The sequence below is a fragment of the Callorhinchus milii genome, unplaced genomic scaffold (assembly GCF_018977255.1).
Source record: "Callorhinchus milii isolate IMCB2004 unplaced genomic scaffold, IMCB_Cmil_1.0 Scaffold19, whole genome shotgun sequence".
NCBI classification, from domain to species: Eukaryota; Metazoa; Chordata; class Chondrichthyes; order Chimaeriformes; family Callorhinchidae; genus Callorhinchus; species Callorhinchus milii.
The window spans coordinates 3,136,168-3,157,632 of NW_024704760.1; the positions used below are offsets into that span (position 1 = coordinate 3,136,168).

Here is a 21,465-nt window from a genome sequence, read left to right on the forward strand (position 1 = left end):
AGCGGGTAAGATGTTCAGTGTTTAGCTAGTATTCCGTTCACTTGAAGGTGACTGCGGATAAAAAAACCTTTGTGGCTCCATTCGGTGGAGAACCTCAACCACTGTATATGTTTTCTCACAGCGAGATGACAAATATATCATTTTGTGAAATTAACCATAGATGAGGAGAATGAGTTCAATGTTCCACAGCAGAGTGCCTGGAAGGAGCTCTACAAAAACATGTTCAGCTCCAAAATACACAACCTCAAAATTACATTTGTAAAGCCTTTCACGTCGGGAAGACATCCGTTTCACAGTCACGTACACATTACCGAAAACGTTTCTCCCACAAAACGCACAGTTAATTCACGTTACAGTAATTTCCATGAAGCGCTTTGGGACATCTCGATTAATAATAATCCTTGCATTTAAGGATGAGATCTGGAAGGATGTTTAATAATAATAAGGTGGATATATTAAATGCAAGGATTATTATTATTATTCAAACTCTGTGAAGAGTTTTGACATTACAGGTGGCTGTATCACAGGCAAGAATTGTTAAATGACATATACATCAGAGAAACTTGACATTCTTGACACTGACATCTGCAATGTTTGTTCACTTACAAAATACACGGTCACTTGCTCTTTACAGCAAATCCTGACATGAAGACTGGTCAAGCATTACGTTCCATCTTGATGGAAGCTGAAATAAGTAATTGTATACTGTCTTTGGTAATAAGATCACAAGAGAAGTTTGGATGAAGAAATCCCACTCGGGCTTATTTGATCTCATCCTTCCAGAATACAGAAACCACATTCTCTATCCCTCTGCCTTGCTCCCTCCTTCCCCATCTTCAGGTCGCGCCTGAAGACCTTCGTCTTCGAACAAACCTACGGTCACCTCCCCCCAGGGCTCAGCGTCGCCCTCTCCCACTGTCGAGCGCTCTGGGACGCTACCCTGCATGAGGGGCGCTCTATCAATGCAAGTTGTTGTCCACACCACACACAATGTCCATGCTTTCCTATGTTCTGAATAAATGGTAGTTTTGTGCAGTGGTGCATTTGTCTTGAAGCAGACATATACTGTGTGGCTCAGCTGGATGTATATTCATTATTGTATATATATTCTGTTCCACAATTCTACTCACAAACCACATCCTTCGCAAGAAGAACTGACGTTTTGGCAATTCAGCCAAAGGCTAGAGAAGCATTCAGTCAGTCTGCGCCGATTACTCGAAATCTTACTTCATTTGGAGGATCAAACTGCTCCTTTTTTAACCATATGACCTTTGAGTTTGTAAGACGTTGAACCCCAAAACCAGAAATTAGTTTAAATTACAATTTATTTAGTTTCAAAAGATGTCTAACCACATTCAGCATTATCAGCACTTTCCCCCCTGCTCACATACACACGTGTCAACATGTGCCTCCACACTCTTCTTCCAAGATACCTCTTCCCCTCATTATCCCCTCAGCTTTTACCTCATTATTACTATTACTAATAATAATAATCCTTGCATTTGTGGGCTATTTCAACTTCTTCTTCACCCTCTTCTTGCCCTCATCTCTGCTGACATCTCCTCTTCTTGCTTTCTCTCCTCCCTCAACACGACCTCTTTCTTAACACAAGCTAAGATTGCAAAACCCACCTTGCAACTTTGCACACAAACCAAATAAAATAATGCTTGTGTTTGATAAAGCTCGGATTTTAAGGACTTGAGTATTGGCTTTCACAGAACATAGGTCCTAATGTCTTCCAAAGAAAGAGGCTAGAATGTTCTATGCTCCAATATGGGGCTTATCCATACCTCCTAGTTACACTAGCAATTGGAGATAAGAGTGGGCGCAGTCTGTATCTAAACCAATTTGAATTCTGGTGTGTTATTCCTAGGGTACTTTACACAGCGCTAATCTGAAAGTGGTGACCGGATTCACTGAGGATTCTGTTCCATTGTACAAATTGGAATTAACGTCTGTTAAGAAGGTAATTAGGGTATTGTGAAACGCTACAGGGGTGAAATCTGTTTTACACTGAATTATCAACTGAATAGTAATGATAAGATGAAGCAGTTCATTTGATAGAGCACGTTTCATGTCAGGAGGACGTCTCAAAAGACCTCACGTTGTAGTTTACCCCCCAGCACCGTTTGAGTGTTGGACTATGCAAGTTTGATGTCCTCACAACGTGGGGTTTGAACCCACAATCTTCTGAGAAACTCAAAGGCAAGATCAACTGAGCCAGGCTGACACCTAAGGGTTGATGTGAGCCGTATGTACGTCAACAGGAGATTTACTACTTATTCCCTGTAGCTGGAGGCCAGACTGGGGAGATGGGACTCTTACCCCTTAGTCACACTCCATATAAGTGTACTCCAGGTCAAACGGAAAATCAAACTTTCAGGAAGTTGGACTGCCTATTGCTGAGTGTGGTAGAGAGACCGGAAGCTTGTGATCTCAGACAAAATCTTAGCTAATAAGCACGAGTGAAGTGTGTGCCAACAGCCTAAAACACCACAAGAGTCCCTATTTCATGGGGAAAAAGTCTTCCTTTCCCCCTTCTCCTCAAAACCATTTTCTTTCAAATATTTAAACAATTATTGTCTAAGGGATATGGGGCAAAGGTGGGTGATTGGTCTTGAGGTACAGTTCAGCCATGATCTTATAGAATGGTGGAACAGGCTCAAGGGACTGAATGGTCTCCTCCTGTTTCTATGTTTCTAAATCTAAACACCCATGTTTTCTCTTTCGGAGGGATAGACGGTTTAACATCTCATCCAAAGGATGGCATCTCCCACCCACCTCCCTGCTGTCCCAACGGGAAGCACGTTTTCTAAGCAATGTAATTTGCCACAAATGAGAACCCAGACTTATTAATCTCAGCTACTTGTATAAACCATTAATTTTCACGTGTTGTTGACTTAAGCAATTGCTTTTGATGATGTCAAAGCGAAAAGCCCCACCGTGTAGGGAAAGTGACGAGGTTTTAATGAGATCACGGCAACTTTGCTCCGGTTAAGGTGATATAAAATAATAATAATCCTTGCATTTGATACTGAGCCTTATCACGTCTTCGAGACATCTCAAAGCGCTTCACAGAATAAACAGTAAAGTGAACTGACTGCATATTTTGTGGGCGAAAAGTTTTAATGAGAACACTGAATACAAAGCTTGAGCCTGTAAAAGGAAGGAAATAAAAAGCTTGCTTCACCTCACTGTGATGGTTAACAACAGGATCTAGGCCATTGACACTGCACGTTATCTGAAATAACCAGTTCCCTCTGTGAGTCTTGAATGAAGCATCACTGAGAATGCCATCAGAGGAAACCAGCACAACGGGGAAATGATTCACCGTGTTTCATGTGATGACCTACCTGTCGTAAAAGGTGACGATTCATTGAATCATCCCCAAGGTGTTGTATTTATGACATTTTGCGCCTTGAGCTATCAGCATTGTAGTTTATTTTCATTTATACAAAAAAAAACTTGCCTTTGGTGCAGTACCTTTCATGTCGGGAAGAAGTCCCAAAGTGCTTCACAGGATAATAACAATAATACTCATACTAAGAATAATCCTTTTATTTGATATAGCGCCTTATCACGTCTTTCAGATGTGACAAAGCCCTTCAGAGGATATATTGTAAAGTAGATTGGCCGTGTATTTTGTGAGTGAAACACGGCAGCCAGTTGCGTGCAAACAGCCAATTTTATTTGGGGGATTGTTGGTCAGGACATCGGAAGAGAGAAACTCCTTTCTCTCATCGAATAGTGGCCTCGGGATCTTTAACATCCACCTGAACAGGCAGACGGGACCTCGGTTTAATGCCTCACCCGAAGGACGTCACCTCTGACAATGCAGCCCCCCCCCCCACCCTGCCACCCCCCACCACTAGCACCGCATTGGAGAGTCACCTTAGAAACAATGTGGTTACAAATCCTGACGTGGAGCTTGAACCTACAACCTTCTAAACTGTAACACTAGCTTGATCGTACTGCCGTCTTTGTGTTATCTGCAACACATAGTGTTATCTCTGTGATCCCACTGATCTAAGGGTTTCTCGGCAAAATAGAAACTTTTTTTTTGATGGCGGTGAGCGGGGCGGGGGGTGGGGCTGGAACTTTTCAGCATTTCCTGCTGCGATTGATGGAATTTGCGTTACATTAGACTGAGTCTTTGGACCTGAGCATCGAGTAATCTGCGGTGAAGATAAGTTACGCTCGAGATTATCTTTTGCTAACGCAAACAATTCTTCTCCACTGATTGCGCCTCCTGTACGATTTCAGCTTGTCGTCAATTTTCCACGCTTTGCCCCCTTTCAATCGGTGTAATGGCAACTTTGATTTGCATAGATGAAGTGCTGGATTTCCACTCGCTAGTTATTTGAATAACTAACTGAACAGGGTCAGCCTCACTGAATTAGTACAGAGCTTATCTCTAATTTAGTCTAGTTTGCAGGTTCAAGAACGACATCACAAAAGTTTCACATTTCTAAGCTGTGCGGGGCTGGGACACACAGAGATACTGTCCTCTACCTGTGACGTTAAATCAAGATCCCATCTCCCTGTTTTTCGGGTGGGTTTTAAAGATCCCCAACGCTAAAAAGCGAAAGGAGTTAATTTTTCCCCGTGTCGTGTCTAACCATCCTCCTGAATGTATTATAATGCACATAACAAATAGTGCATTAACGTGAGGTCCCACGTAGAAGGAGGTTTCTCCCAATGTCCTGGTCAACAGCAACAACAACAACAACAAGATTGCATTTATGGAGCGCCTTTCACGTCGGGAGGACGTCCCAAGGCGCTGGACACTTGGGTCGGGACGATTCTACAGATGCATTTGATCGCTCAATTTATGGTGGTTTATTTAATAATGATGCGATTTACGTCTGTTGTGGCTCCTTTCGCGTCAGGAGTGCGCCTCGGAGCACTTCGCAGAAGATACTGTAAAGTGTAGTGACTGTGAACATTGCAAGCGATTGGTTTTGTGGGACATTGCGGTGCGCAAATTGCCTTCGTTCACGCAGCGTAGCATCCCAGAGTGTTGACAGTGGCGGAGCACGACTCCAAGAGGGGAGGTGACCGTAAGCACGGTCGGAGAGGAAGGTCTTTAAGCGCGACCTGAAGGTGTGGAAGGATGGAGCAAGGCGGGGGATTGAGGTGGAAAGTTCCAGAATTTCAGGTCGTACTGGCTCAAAAGCGCGGCGTGATAAGGTCTACATCAAATGCGTGGATTGTTATTGTAGCGCACATCATATCGCTCATATAAGCAATTCCATACTGTAATTGAACCTTAGTGCTGACTCTAATGAAAAGGTTCCTGTTTCTTTCTGTTTAATTGAACTGTGGTGCAGTGCATGACTCAGACCAAAGCGACCACAATTAAACTCATCTATTTTGAGATCCCTTTATTGCTAAAGCAACGTTCGGTTCAAAGAAAGCTTTCTAATTTGCGGGAGAGAAAAAAAGGGAGGGAGAACTGCATATTTATTCCGGCTTTTAACTCGCTTCTGTTTTTACAGAATAGCTGTTTGGGCATTAATATTGAAGAGTCCTCCGATAACATCACTTTGACTTTAGTTTCCCTGAATGAAATTGAGCAACTGCTGGGCTCAAACCGTGCTACTGAAACGGACAGTGCGATCGCAAAAGGGTGCGTTGATGCTATAAAGTGGGTGACCACATCAACACCTGCTGACTCAAATCATACCAGCAAAGCCACAAAAGGGCAAGTAAGGAATACGATTCAAGTAGCGCAAATTCTCGTGAGCTTAGTTTTGGGGTCGGGCTGGTGTCTGACACAAGCGGAAACCCGTCACCGTGCTTATAAACAGCATCCAGACCAAACTGAGATTTCTTTGCGTCCCAATTGCACACAAAGATTCCAGAGATGGATTGTTGGAATGCGCACTCTCTCTCTCTCTCTCTTCCCGCCCGGAGGGTATGTATTCTGTTTACCTAATTCCAGAAAGTATTAGGCGCAGTTTGGCAAGAGCCAAGGCTTTGGGGGTGACCCCAGAGTGTGTGTTGGGGGGTAACTGCTGGAGCCTAACCAGCTAAAGCATTTCAGTAGGTACGATGCCGTCTCATTGTGGTCTGCGATGTAGGGAAATGTGCTTAGATGATCCAGAGCTGGCATACTAATGTGTGATGCTATATGATGGTTTCTTGCGCTCTTTCCTACCAAAGAATTGCCAAAGAGTAAGATAGAGGAGGTGAATTGGTCCGACCAGCCAAAGTCCAATCTCAAAGTCGATTTTTCACTCCAATTGGGTCATAATAAATCACAATAAACTGAAAAGATTTTCTTTCAAAGATGTTTATTCAGTCAGTGCAGTCGATAGTAATACATTTTGGTCACACAACACACAACACATGAGGTAAATGCAATACGTCTATATATCAAACAAGGAATAATACTTAAAACACAAAGGCGGTGTTAACTCTTTGACGACCGTGGGTCCACAACCGCAAAGGACGTGCCCACTTCTCTCTGCATAATGTGGGGCAATGTACCTTGATTGCTTTCAGTCACTGTCAGCAGAGAAGGCTGCTAATGGGATTCAGTGACTCAAAGAGTTAAAACCAATGTTTGGCCTTGCTGCAAAAACACATAATGCTGAGTTTAGTCAATTCACGAATGAATTTGAAAGCTGAATGCACGGTTAATGCTTTCAGTATGAGGTATGCTTGGTAACAAATACTTGTGTGGGGAGTAATTCCACCAAGGTCTAGGTTTACTGTGCTCACGTTAAAACTTTAGAGCGATCAGAATCTCCTGCGAGGCTTTTTTCTTGAATTTCAGTCTTGACTTTGAAATTGGTTTCCTGTGGTTCTTAAACGAATTTTGATCAAAAAAAAGCAGCTTAGAATCTAAGGCCCGAGTTATGAATTTGCCCGATTCTGGAAGCTCTACGTTAAACAGGGTAATCCTGGTCTTGCTTGGAATTCTCCCCGGGGGGGGGGTCTCACTTATTCACACACGCACTCATTCACATACACACACACACATACACACGCAAACAGTGCATTAAAATTTACATAGATTGACCTCAAGTCATTTGCTGTTGTCTCGCTCTCTCTCTCTCTCCCTTCTTTTCCCAATCCACGGTACTGGAATGCTTCTAACTGGGGCTAAATTTTTTCGTTGCTCCAGAGTACAAACACTGACTACTACAATGCAATCGGTCAAATAGTATCTTACCTTGCTAACAATCTCTATTGTTCTAGGTACTGTAAACAGTTACTGGAGTTATGCTACCGCATGATAGCGTAAAATACAACAAATGCACATCCGTTAGAACTTAATTAGTAATATCAATAACTGAATAAATAGTTGAAATAAAAGACTGACTCTCTAAAGGTCGAGTTGCAACTGGGTCTTACACAATCGTTGAGGCAAAGGAGCTTTAAGTAAAAGAAAGTCACAAAAAAAAGGCAGTGATTAAAACTCCTCAATCAATCTATTATAAATAACAATGTTAAAATAAATGGATTATAATACTGAGGCCGCAGGTCATAATACTAAAGTTGAGCGCTTCAGGTAGAATTAACAGCCGGAGCTCCTTTTAACTTTTGCTTTTGCAGCAACATGTAGGAACGCAGGCACTGGGATAGGCCATTCAACCCCTTGAGCGTGTTCTGCCATTCTACAGGGTGACCAAAAAGTCGTGATCCCATGACAATGTCTAATAAGTCTTAAAGAAACGATGATGTATATCGTTTTAGACAATAGGGTAGCTTCACGAATGTTTGGCCACCCTGTATTAGATCGTGGCTGATGTTTACCTCAACTCCGATTAAAATAAAATGTTTAAAATATTATTCAGAGGGAGGAAGAGCATACCGACTGCCCAGCACTTACAGGCACTGCAACAGATTACCCTCACAGCCCACTTTGCCAGTTCAATTTGTGGTGCTCGCTAAAGGTAACTGACCTCAGTTAATGACTGTATAGGACACTTCACAGAATATACTGTAAAGTGAATTGACTGTAATATTTTGTGGGCGAAACGCGGCAGCCAATTGCGCACGCAGGTGTCCCACGAGCAGTCATGGATTGAGTGACCAAATTATTATTTTTTTGAAGGGATTATTACCCCCGGAAAGCGATAACTTGGTCACTCAATCCATGACTGTTTGTGGGACACTGCTGTGCGCAATTGGCGACTGCGTTTCGCCCACGAATTACACAGTCAATTAATTTTACAGTGTATTCTGGGGAAGGGCTTTGAAAAGTCTCAAAGACGTGGTTAGGCGCTATACCAAATGCAAGGATTATTATTATTATTATTAATATAACACGGCCAATTTCAAATTGGTTTAGATAGATACTAGATAATAAATTACTGTCATTTCACATCCTGCAAGAAAATTGGAGAAAGAAAAATGCCTGAAACTGCCAAATCCCCTAAATATATATATATATCTATGTGTCAGTTTAAATACTAGTGGCTTCGCTCCATCGGAAAAGTGTTCACTTTCTCTTCTTGTTCGCTCCTTTCAGTTTCATCGACAGAAACCTATCGAGCCAGTCAATAAAGGTGTTGAGCTCTCCCATAGCCTTGTATATACCTTTATCCTGCAACTGAGAAGGACAAGAAGGTGCCATTAGACAACAGCAAAGACTTTGATATGCATCCTTCCCATGGCCTTCCAATCCGGCTGCTCGCTTTGTTCAGAGAGCCTCGTCTTGCTTCATGTCCTTCCCTCCTCCAACTCCCTCCCTCCCTCCCTCTACTCTTTCAAGCCCCATCTCGAAACGTATCTCAACGCCGCCGCTTTCGGTCTTCTCTCCCTGTGATGCGTACCGTATCGTGCTGCGTGTTCAAATCGTTTGCAATTATCTGCCCTTACCTTCTTGTACATGTTGTATATCTCCTCGATGTAATTACTGCGATTGCAGTTGCAGGTGTCACAGTTAAAGAGTTGGTGCTGAGAAGATACAAAGGTCGCTGTTACTCAATGGGCAGCTGATGTGTCTATAAAACGCTCAGTCACTACGCTTTACAGTAAATCCCGCGAAACACTTTGAGACATCTCCCAGCACTGCACCTTCATCAAACTGATTGCAAATCATTCTTTGAACAACGTGCAAATGTTCTGAAGACTGAAAACGCTGAGAATTTTGGTTACAGAACCATTGCGGAGTGGACGCCACCTGATGTGAGAATTATTAATCATTGTTATTACAGCATCTATTCTGGCCTTCCCTTTCAGCATTTACTTGGTTAAATGCCTCCCTTCCCCCCCCCCTTGTTATGTCTCCAGCTTTTCAGGAAATAGCCAAGTGGCGGGTGCAATAGATATTTCCATTTCCACGGCAGATTGTGGTCTGGCTCTTACTACAAGTAAATACTTACTACAATAAGAGTAAAATACACACACAGAATATACAGTGAATCTACTTTACAGCTTATCCTGTGAAGCCCTTTGAGACGTATTGAGGACCCGATGAGGTTCTATATCAAATGCGAGGATTATTTGTTGCTTCACACAGTTGGCAGGTTTGGCAGCCACCGTGAAAAAAACGTTAACCGAAGAGATCTGCAAAAAAAAAAACACCCCCAACCAACTGCTCCGCTCATGAGTGCGATGTGAAGCTAACACCTTTCGCTGGGCGCACGAGGCGTGTGCAGCGGGGGAAACAGAAGGAGAGAGCGAGAGAGTTGCTTCTCGAATTGCGCCTCCCAATTCCTGCCAAAATAGGAACGTTGCGAGCCAGTCTTTGCTGAGTCAGCACGCTGGCCATTCATCAAACAAAACCGCCTCGATTTTGCATCGACGCTAAAAGCAGAGCCTGACATTGAAGTTGGTGGTCGAGCTTATCTAATTTAACACGAGTCCCAAAGGCAGCGCAGTGATTATTATCTGGCTGGTTAGATGATTCACATGAGCGGAGCAGTTGGTTGAGGGTGTTTTTTTTTGCAGATCTCTTTGGTTAACAGTTTTTCACAGTGGCTGTGGCTAGGGCGTTCATATGTTTCATTCTGAATTGATGTAAATGCCTGTCTTTCCACCTCCCTCCCTCTCTCTCTCTCTCTCTCTCTCTACCCCTCTTTTCCTCCCCCTCTCCCCCACCCCCCTTCCCCCCTCTCTCTCTCTCTCTCTCTCTCTCTCTCTCCTCTCTCCCCTCTCCTTCTCTTTCTCAAACAAAAAAAAAAGGGGCGACTTGCAAAGAGCGACCCAGCCTGCTCACCAGACTGGAGAGATGAAGCTCTCTCTCTCTCTTTCTCTCTCACTGCTTCGCGCCTTTTAGTATTGGAAGCGAAATCGCGCTGTGTTGGAGTTGCTTTGGGTAGCCAGTTATCAGTTCACATGCTCGGGGGTGATGAGAAGGCGAATGTACACAAAGCGACAGGGCGTGCACCAATTTCACTTTCACAACCTCCTGTTTCCAACACACATCCGTGCATTTCATAAATGCAAACGTTCAGCAGTTAGTTGTGCAAAAACTTGCAACACGGATTGATGCAACGATGTGAACATGTTGTTCCTTTGCCAGGCTTTTTTTTAAAAAAAGAAATGCATTTAGGGTCCGCTGGACTAATGTTGGGGAGGGGGAGCAGGGTTTGGGAGGGTGGGTGGGGGGTTAGCTACTGGATGAATGGAGGCTGGAAAAGAATTGAGATAATGTACGAGTAATAGTTTGCAAGTTGGTACATTTAGGCTGATCGTAACCCTGACAGAATATTAGCCATATATATAGAATCATGGCTTGTGCACATGGAGGTGGATTCAATGAAAGAACCAGACCACTGTCTCAGTTTGATTCACTCTTGACCACCCAGTTATTCGGTGCGATATCTACAAGCCGCTGATTAACTTCAGTCAACGGTTTAGGAGTTCTAACACAGCGGTGATAATAAGCAATCTGGAATAGCTCAAATTGGGGGCTGGGGATGAAATTGATCCTGAATTTCCCCCAAATAAAGTTGGATAACGTAGGCAAGTTTTACTGTGTTAAATACAGCTATTGGCAGTTAATTCAGCAAATCTCACTTCATTTGGATACTACCAACTCAACAACAACAACTTGCATTTATATCGAGTCACCCCCAGAGGCTTTGCCAGCTGACACCTTAAATGAACGACCCCGTGTCTCTCTGATACTTACGCAATTCTCTATGTTCTGTTGTAGTTCGAACAGCGTGTTCCCGATTTTACTGATGTGGGTGTTGTAGGCTTTGCTTTGCGTCTTGGCGGCTGGGATTATGTGACTGAGGTAGAAATCTAACATTTCCTTCAAAAACTGACATCCTAAACGACCCTACATAGCGAGCAAAAAGGAAAATCACGGTCACAATGCTGTCCTTTTGCTGTAGAAAGCGCTGAATGGGAAATCTGATAATGATCGCTGGTTCCCAACCACAACAAAAACAACAATAACTTCTGCGCCTCTGCAACCCAGTCCGGATTCAACCCAGTCCGGATTCTATTTCCTAATCTATGCATTTTGCCCACGAACATGTACAGTCAATTCACTTTACAGTATATCCTGTGCAGCGCTTTGAGACGCCTCGAAGACGTGATAAGGCGCTGTATCAAATGCAAGGATTATTATTATTATTATTATTATTATCATTATTAATACTATTCTTATTAAAAGCACCTGTAGCACGTTGGCTATTGCCTCAACTTTTGTTTCAATTTAGTTCTAAGTTAACTTGTTTACCCTTCCCGCCCCCCACTTTCAACCAACAGGGCGAAACAAAAGCAACAACATCAGCAACATCAACAAGGGGAAAAAAAACAACCACAGGCAAGAATGAACATGTGAGTGAAATTTACCACGTTTCATAACACACTACGTGGGATAGTTATCACACGCGTTTCATAACATTATCTCGTGTAATATTTACCACATGCATTTCATGACTAGCTCTCATCACAAGGGAACGTATCGTGTAACTCGGCGGGTTTTTGGCTTCTCGTTCCCAGCTGACGGATATCCCAGCTTCTCACCTGTCATCAACCACTGTTACAAACCCGTGCCTTTAGACGCGGTACCCATTTACTTGTCGTGCACACTTCATGTGTTCGGTTAATTGCACCCGAATGCGCTCACCTTAAATTCATGCTGAAATTTCCCTCTCAGCAGCGATACACGAATATTGCCGTCTCTCCTTTGCTAAAAGGAATCAGATTGTACAAGTCACAACATTGCAACCTCCTGACAAATGAAGAAACGCAAACGAAGAAATTCCCCTCAGATGCAGACCTGAGCTGAGATAAGTATGTAGCTAACGCTCTACCACTTGTAGCTGAGTCTTTATTATCTGCTGTTATCATTGATCCTGATAAGGGATTTCTATTTCTCGTCTGTAACTGATTCTGCTGCATTTATATTGTTTGCTCAATAAACCCCCTGCAAAATGCATTTTACAGTCAAAAACCTGTGAAGCAGGTTTGTGGAGTCCTGTAGCGCAGTGGTTAGAGCACTCGCTTTGCAAGCGAGAGACCTGAGTTCAATTCCAGGCAGAGGGCGAAACCTCGGGCAAGTTTCCTTACTCCACACAGAGCCTAATAATAATCCCTCCAAAACCAAAAACAATAATAAATTGGTCATTTTCAATCTACGACTGTTTGTGGGACATTGCTGTGCGCAATTGGCTGCCGCGTTCGCCCACAAATATACAGTCAATTCACTTTACAGTGTGTTCTGTGAAGCGCTTTGGGACGTCCTCCCGACGTGAAAAGCGCTATATCAAATGCAAGGATTATTATTATTAAGCACTTTCAAATGCCCTCCCAACATGCAAGGTGCTATATCAAATGCAAGGATAGATAATGATTATTAATATTTGCAATAATTAATATAAATAAATAATAATTACATTGTTAATATTGTTAATAATAATAATAATGCAACAATATCCTGAACTGATTGTCACAATGCACACTCTGCAGCAACTCCGCCGCATTTTAAGATCACAGTTATTATAAAAGTGGAATTGAACAAATCTGCACAGACCTATTTTTTTTAACGCCCTGAGTGTATCGCAATACGAGAATAAAAGTATTTTTTCTAAAGAGATCAGAAATCGGAATTTCACGATTTGAACCCAAACGCTGACACCTTGAAACAGCTGCTTCTTCAAAATCACCTTAAATCATGTTCCAGCTGTGGGTGGAGGGCGTGGGGGGGGGGGGGAATATATATACAATAAAAGAAACCTGTCTGAACTCTAAGCGAAAACCTGTGAATATCTGTCACCGTTAAAATGTGCAACACACAGCTGTTCTTGACGTGAACAGTGAGGGGGGTTTTTTTTTTAACTTTTTTAACCCGCTTCGTTAAAAACCCTGTAAAGAGACACAAACATCGTGACAAACTCGTTTCTCCATACTTACAAAATAGCTGCTTATTTTCTGATTAGCTGTCCTGAGTTCTCTGAGATGAATATGCAGCACAGATGTGCTAAGGCATAGCCCAGCTGCCTGTCTATGACTGCAACAGCAACACTGAATATTAAACAGCGTGAGCAGCATCCACAGAACAACAGTTGCACGCTGCATGGTTTCAGTCTGATTGGCACAACCCGAGTTTACGTTTTCTTCACTCTACAGCCTTCTTTACCTTGATTCTTCTTTTATATTTTCCTTTAGTGACTGATCGAGGTTTTGACTTCCTGTCTTACTGACAAATGGTAAATGTCATTTAAGTTCCCGGCATGTGAGTTTCCATTGTGAAATTTGAGTGGTTCGGAATTTAATGCTAAAGAATGGATTATTTCAGATCTGCTAAAAAGTGAGATTCTGCACTTTTTTCAAGGCTCTTGCAGCCCCCCCCCCCCCCCCCCCCTCCAGTTTGTTTTACTTGTGCTGATTTCAGCTGCATCTTGATTGACTTTGCAGTCAACTCGACAGCCAATTTCTGACAAGTGTCAGTCTCCAATATTGCCAATAACCCTCGACAGTGGTGTGAGCACAGCACTGCGCCGATGCGGGGGAAGTGGGCACTGACCATAGGCACGGTCAAAGAAGAAAGGACCTGATCCGAAGATGGGGAAGGAGGGGATAGGCAGGGGGATGGAGGATGAGTGTTCCAGAGGTTCGAAACATCCTGATAGCTTCGCACCGAGACACGTCGAGAATGTTTTTGGTTCTTTTTGTGAGCGTTACGACCTCGAACCAATCGGGTCTTCAAAGTTTACTGTTCCTTCTCTTATATACGATAAATAATAGCAACAAAAAAATCATCATGACCCTTGGTTCAGCTCCTTTCACGTCAGGAGATCATCTCAAACGCTTTGCGGGATTATACTCACAGGGGTGGTGACTGTGCAATTTAAAGGTGAATGCGGCAGCCAGTTTGAGCGCAGCAGCGTCCCACAAAGAGCCACAAAGTGAATGACCAAGTTTATTTGGGGGATAGATGATAAGGACACTGGGAGGAACTCCCTTCTCTTTTTGAGTAGTGCCGCTGGATGTTTAATGTCCACCTGAACAGACAGTCGGGACCTCGGTTTAGCAGCTAGATTAATGCTTGGCTTCTGCCTGAAGCTGTTTTGGCTAATAAGAGCCACACCAGGCAAAGCGAAGAACTGATCTAAGATAAACTTGGGACTACACAACAACTTGCGTCTATATTGCGCTCTTCAATTCACACGAAGTAGCGTCTCGGAGAGCTTAAAGAGTGTAGTTAGATTTATATTTATAGCATACAGATATGTTTTAAGTCACGCAGGCCAAACAGCAACAACTTGCATTTACGCAGCACGCTTCACTCAGGATAGATTTCGATGTCAGATTTTCCGTTGAGATTTTAACATTTCTTTGGACCAGATGTTAAAACGAAGTCCCGTCTCGTCCTCTTCGGGTGGGAGTTAAAGATCCCATGGCACCAGTCGAAAAGAGAAAGGAGTTTCTCTCTCCGGTGTCCTGGCCAACAATGCCTTACACTAAATCCAACCTTAAATTGGTTACTCAGTCCACGACTGCTTGTGGGACATTGCTATGCACAAACTGGCTGCCGTGTTCACCCATAAAATACACAGTCAATCCGCTTTATAGTGTATCCTGTGAAACGTCTTGAGACGTCTCGACAATGTGATACATTAGAATACGTTGGAATACATTAGAATGTACAGCGCAGAAACAGGCCATTCGGCCCAACTGGTCTGTGCCGGTGTTTATGCTCCATGTGAGCCTCTTCTTGCCCTTCCTCAACTGAGCCTTCAAACGTAACCTTCTATTCCTGTCTCTCTCATGTACCTGTCCAGCTTCCCCTTAAATACATCGATGCTATTTGCCTCAACAACTCCTTGTGGCAGCATGTTCCACATTCCCACTATTCTCTGTGTAAAGAAATTTCTTCTAACTTCCCTATTTGATCTATTTGTGATTATTTTATATTGATGGCCCCTGGTTTTGGTCCTCCCCATACATGGAAACATCTTCCCTACCCCATCAGGACCTTTCATAATTTTAAAGATCTTTATTTATCAGGTCACCCTTTACCCTCCTGATAAGGCACTACATCAAATTGCATGGATTATCAAGTGCAAGGGTTAATATGTGCAGTCGGCACAAATAAAATATATTTTATATATATAAACAGTGAGGTACAGCAGGAGTTTAGAACTGAGACACAGGGACACAAGCTGGGAACAGCCTGCAGTGTCTGTCTGTAATACTGACTCAAGCCAAGTCCATGTCTGACAAATTTTCATGTAGCCACAAAAAAAAGCACATAGTTGAAGTTCTGTTGCGTAAAACCACCGATATCTAGTTTTAAAGTTCATAGAAAAAATAACTGAAAGTGCCATTCATCACATCTTATCTTTCTCCTCCCCCCGCCTTAGACCATGAGCACGTTTCTTCGTGGGATCAATTTTTTTTTTAATCACCTCAAACGTGCGTGTCTAAATCAGATGGGTGACGTGAGTGGTGTCTCGTGGCTGCTTTGCTCCATGATCAAAGTGGAACCAGCAATGAAACTAAGCAAAGAAGATAATTGCCCCCGTTATGAAACTAATTTGTCTCTTTAGTAAACTTATGGAGTAATCTCCCTAGAGAGACGGTAGAAGCAGAACACGTTGAATCTTTCAAGAACGAATCTGATCGATTCCTGTTAGGAAATAATATCTCGGGAGACTGTGTATAGTTTGGGATATGACGTGTGCCAAACGACTGCCAGGATAGTGGAAGGTGAGCTGGATGGACCTCGGTCTTCTTTCACCGAGCAAATTCCCATGTTCCTTCCCTCGTTTTGTCAAATAAAATCTGCTGCTCGCTTCATGTCTGCCACGTTCGAACGCAAAACACAGTCACTGCACTTTACGGTATACCTTGTGAAGCACTTTGGGACGTCCTCCGGACGTGAAAGGATTAGTAGGATTAGTATTAGTGTTAATAATGTTTCGATTTTGACTATTAAATCAAGTTATTATAAGCCACGAGCAGCCTGCCCACAAAACCCTCTGTACGTACACGTTTACTTTAAAAATATATTTTTAATATTTCGGGTCCCCAACCATCATAGCAGCACAAATACATTCTGATTCTTATGGTACGACCCGTCAAAATTGCAGTATTCCTAAACGTATTCCTAAACTCACCCTCATCTAGATTTCTTAGCAATGTCTTAGCATTTCGGTCTCCAGAATTTGGCAAATTGTTAGCCATAATTTCGAAGCAGGTTTTTCTGTAAGTTCTTTTCGGAAATGCAGAAAAACGGCTTCACAGTTAAGACCGATTTCGGCAACGGGGCAGATTCTGAGCCCTCCGGAAAATGCTACCTCAACAGAGCAAACCTGGAGCAGAGTAAACTTGGATGGAATTTCACCCATCGGACCCTTAATTAGGTGTGTCGGCTTGGTGCCATGGTAGCGCTCTCGACTCCGAGCCAGAAGGGGTCAAGCCCCCACATCGGGACTTGGGATCGCACAGTCTAAAATGACACTCCAATGCAGTGCTGGACAGGGTGGGGGTATTGCATTTTTAGAGGCGCCCACCTGCTCGGATTGGGACATTAAATCAAGCTCCACCACCGTCGAGCACTCTGGAACGCTAACCCACGTGAGGGGCGCTGTCTAAATAAAAGTTGTTGTATCCTGTGAAGGGTTTTGTGTCTCCTCAATGACATTATAAGGCGCCTTATCAAGTGCCAAAATTATTAAGGATTAACTGATTGTTCACACAATGGCTTCCTGTGGAGATGTATCGTTCATTTCAAAAGTGGCTCAATGCTGTGGCAGGTGGGGCCGGGGAGTAGGTAGAGTGGGTGTTCTGGAGGGATGAGATCAAATCAGATCAGATGGGACAAAGTTTCTTCTTCATCCAAACCAATCTTGGGATCTTGGAACTATCGTCTGCAGGAGAGAGGGCAGAGAATTAAATGAGAGGGGAGATCACCAGCAATACATCGTTTTGGTTTAGTTTCTTTTCACAATTAGAGCGTGCTATTCTAAGTTTCTAATTGAAACATCCTTTCAGCTGAGGTTTATGCGCTGTTCGATCAGATGTAGATGACTGGAAACAATTCAGAAGTTTTTAAAGTTGCAGTAATAAACAGGATGTTTTTATAATTGGGCTCCATTGGATTATAAAAACGGTAATTAGGTAAAAGGAAGTTTAATGTAATAATAGAACTTTAGGTTTGAGTTACGTTTTAGGTTTCACACTTTACAGTGTCAGATGAGCTGTGTGATTCTGCCTTTCACTTTGCAGGTATTCACCCACAAAATATACACTTTATATAGTATTCTGTGAAGCGCTTTGAGACGTCTTGAAGATGTAATAAAGGGCTATACCAAATGCAAGGATTATTATTATTCTCTGTGTTACCTGAAATTATCCGTTCGATTATTTGTCCAGCCCCACTTTGTTCATCGTATTGTTCATTTAAAAAGCAGCTCAATGCTACGATAAGGTATGTGTCTTGGAAGGCTGAGAACAGATGGCAAGGCAAAACCTTAGGCAGGTTTCCTTACTCCACACGTCTCTCTTTACTTGCAGCATGTAGGAACCTGGTTGTTAGACGATTTTCGGATCACATTCTGGGGTTGATAATCCCTTAACAATAAATAAAGTTATTATAATTTGGTCACTCAATCCACGACTGTTTGTGGGACACTGCTGTGCACAATTGCCTGCCGCTTTTCATCCAGAAAATACACATTCTCTGCACTTTTCCTCATCATTGATTCATCAACAGGACTTGGAAGGGCAGGCCAGTTATTCCTTGGGGACGGGGAATCCTCCCACTCAGGTCTTGGTAGGGCAGTCAGCTACGCAATTTTAACTAGTTAGACTCCAGCAATCACCCCAACGCACACACTGGGGTCCTCAAGCCTTGGCTCTTGCCAACCTGCGCCAAATATTTTCTGGAATTGATGGAGCAGAATGCGTCCCTCCCTCCAGAGAGAGTGCCATTCCATTCCAACCATCTATCTCTGGGATTTTCAGTGTGTAGATCAATGTGACTCATTTCCATTCTGCTTTATCTCCATTTATTCCAAGAACGATAATCACACGTTTCTCAAACTTTTGGTACTGATGAGAAATGTTGTCAAAGTCATATTGAGGGTCTTTCGATTGATACGAGACAAAGTGGCATCGACGTCGGTGGGGTCGGCACTTCCATTCTCATGATGAGAATTGTGAACAAAGGTTTTGTTGAACGGTGCATGTGGTTTGTATCGAAATGTCTGTGGAACGCTGACTGAAAAGCTTGAGGGCACAAAATGAGCACTTGAAACATGATATTCCACCCATAGACAGTCAGTGGACAGTCCCAATGAGTGCACTGTAGATTCTTTTGCATAATACCGTGTTAATTGCTGCCTTTTTGTCTCCCCCCACCCTTTATGAGAAGTTCAACATCTTTTCGTCAAAAAGTGGCCACTTCTCAGTCCCTAAATCAAACACCAAGCTGGAGTGGTTTTACTCACAGCGATTTTGGTGTGAACTATGCAGCGTTTCAGAATGCTTTTTTTGTGTTACTTATTAATGTCATACGCCGTTTCAATACGCCCCAAATTTCAAATCCACAGCAGTAAAAGAATGTGTGACACCGAGGTTCAGACTCTCAATGAGCGCTTCAACTGCTCTTGAAATGTAAGGCAGGTTTCTTGAACGTTTTGGATTGTTTCTCACAAGATGGGTTTGGATAAGGAAGGTCCATCGGCAGTCGGGCCTTCAGCCTCTCTGCCCGCACCCTTTAGAACTCCATCCCACAGTCCCCTCACCTCGCCCTTTCCCTTGGCTCCTTCAAGGCCCAGCTCAAGACCCTCCTTTTCAACCGTGCCTTCGATCTCACTCCTACACCCACCATCCCTGCCGTCCACCCCTCCTGATCCCGACCCCTAGCTCGGGTCCAAATCCCTGATCGTCCAGCGCATTGGGATGTACTCCTGATGGGAAAGGCGCTATACGAATGTAATTTGTTATTATTCGGCCCTTTTGAGCTCATCCTTCCAGAACATTCACCCAAAAGTCCATCCATCATAACATCAAGCTGTTTTATTTCAAGTGAGTGGCCATGTCCTGGCTTCAATCACCCTTCCTTCCTTCCTTCCTTCCTTGGCAACCCGTTGCAGTTATCAACTTCTCATTTCCCATGTCCAGAGCTGTGTTAAAGGGCCAACCTACAGAAAGGTACAGTAGTTGGTAAACATTTGCCGTGACCACAAAAACATGTGACGAATCACGTCACTTGATTGACAAAAACATCCATTGAGTCATTCGACGTTATTGCCACACCTGTGACATGTGATGGGGAATTTGGTGATTATTTTCCCACCATAATCACGAGACAATGACTTCCATTTACTTGTATGGCGCCATTGGCTTCAAAGAAATATTTCAATGCCCCTTTACCAAATTGGATCATTAGAAATTAAGTCATTGTTGGAACTGGGAGTGAACATGTCGCTAATCTGTACCAGCCAAGTTCTACAAATTGCAAAGGAATGAGTAACCGATTGGGAGTGAGTAATAATAATAGCAATAATAATATTTATTCAATAATGATAGTGATTAGGTGCCAGGTTGGCTCATTCGGTAGCACTCTCACCTCTGAGTCAGAAGGTTGTGGGTTCAATCTTCCCAATTGGGACTTTGAACTCACAATTGAGGCTGACATTCCATCACTGTGCTGGAGTGTTAGAGGTGCCGTCCTTCAGAGGGGATGTTAAACCAAGATCTCGTCTACCTGTTCAGGTGGACGCTAAAGATCCCGTGGCCCCATTTGAAAAGAGAAAAGGGTTTCACTCTGTGTCCTGGCCAAAACTCTCCCAGATAAATGAGCTTGTTCGCTTCATGGCTGTTTGTAGGACATTGCAGTGCGTGAATTGGGCTGCTGAGCCGCTTACAAAACATACAGTCACTACACTTTACAGTAAATCCTGTCCTCCTGCCTCGAAAGGCATTATGTCAAACGCAAGGATTGTTTGAAGGTTAGATTTATTCTAATAATCAAGGCAATTGTGGTTTTGAGGTTTGTCCCCCGCAGTTGACTGAACTTTTGAAGTGGTAAATAATAATATTTACATTTGAAAAAGCACCTGTCAAGTCAGGAGACTGCCTCAAAGCGCTTGATAGGGTTTACCCCAAAGTGCCGTGACTGAATACTCTTCATAATTATAATATAATAATAATAGTAATAATGATATAATACTAATAATAGTGATAATAATCATAATGTGTACATTTGATATAGACAAAACCGTGTAGTAATAAATGAATGAGAAAGCGTAAGCATTCCGATGACTGATTAGAGCAAAACCGTAACTAATATTCAAATAGTACGGTAAATCAGATTTTCTTTTGTTCCAAACTATATATAGATTTTTTGCTGTGGTTAAATTGTGTTGCCATCTGACTATAACGCTTTACAAGATAATCTGACAGATCCTGGAGTGAGAAAAGATTATGTGGACCCATTAAATCCTGATCCCTCTGTACACCATATAGCACCTGCCCTAAAATTATAATAATAATAATAATCCTTGCATTTGATATAACGCCATATCGCGTCACTGAGATGTATCAAAGCACTTCACAGAATATATTGTAAAGCGAATTGACTGTGTATTTTGTGGCCACAGCAGCATCCCTCAAACAGTGCTGGATCAAGTAACCAAATTAATATTATTATTATTATTATTATTATTATTATTATTAATGGCCTGTATCCCATACATTCATCTCCTGAGTGAGAACAATTACTTCCTGATCCTAAGGATGATAATAGTAATAATAATGATAATAATCCTTGCATGAGTCACGTCTTCGAGACATCTCAAAGCGCTTCACAGAATACACCGTAATGTGTAGTGACTGTGCATTTTGTGGGCGAGCGTGGCAGCCAATTGCTCGCAGCAGCGTCCCACGTACAGCCGTGGATTGACATGACCAACGATCAAGGAAATCTTCGGCTGTTGTTTAACAACCATCCTCGCTCCTCAGTTCACAATTGCTCTCACATCACATCTTTCACCACAAACAGAAAGTAAAACTCACAACAACGCTTTCTTGCAAGTT

The 21,465-nt window shown here is 42.8% G+C and overlaps 1 protein-coding gene across 1 annotated transcript; it reads right to left on the bottom strand.

Annotated features, from left to right (window-relative positions):
- Positions 1-8,286: 8,286 nt before the first annotated feature.
- il10 (interleukin 10) lies at positions 8,287-13,509 on the bottom strand. The gene is made up of 5 exons (XM_007899549.2): positions 13,330-13,509; positions 12,044-12,106; positions 11,093-11,245; positions 8,833-8,910; positions 8,287-8,563 (listed from the first exon to the last, which is right to left on the bottom strand). Exons 1-5 carry the CDS (start codon positions 13,492-13,494, stop codon positions 8,453-8,455), a joined length of 570 nt encoding a protein of 189 aa, XP_007897740.1. The 5' UTR covers positions 13,495-13,509; the 3' UTR covers positions 8,287-8,452.
- Positions 13,510-21,465: the final 7,956 nt, after the last annotated feature.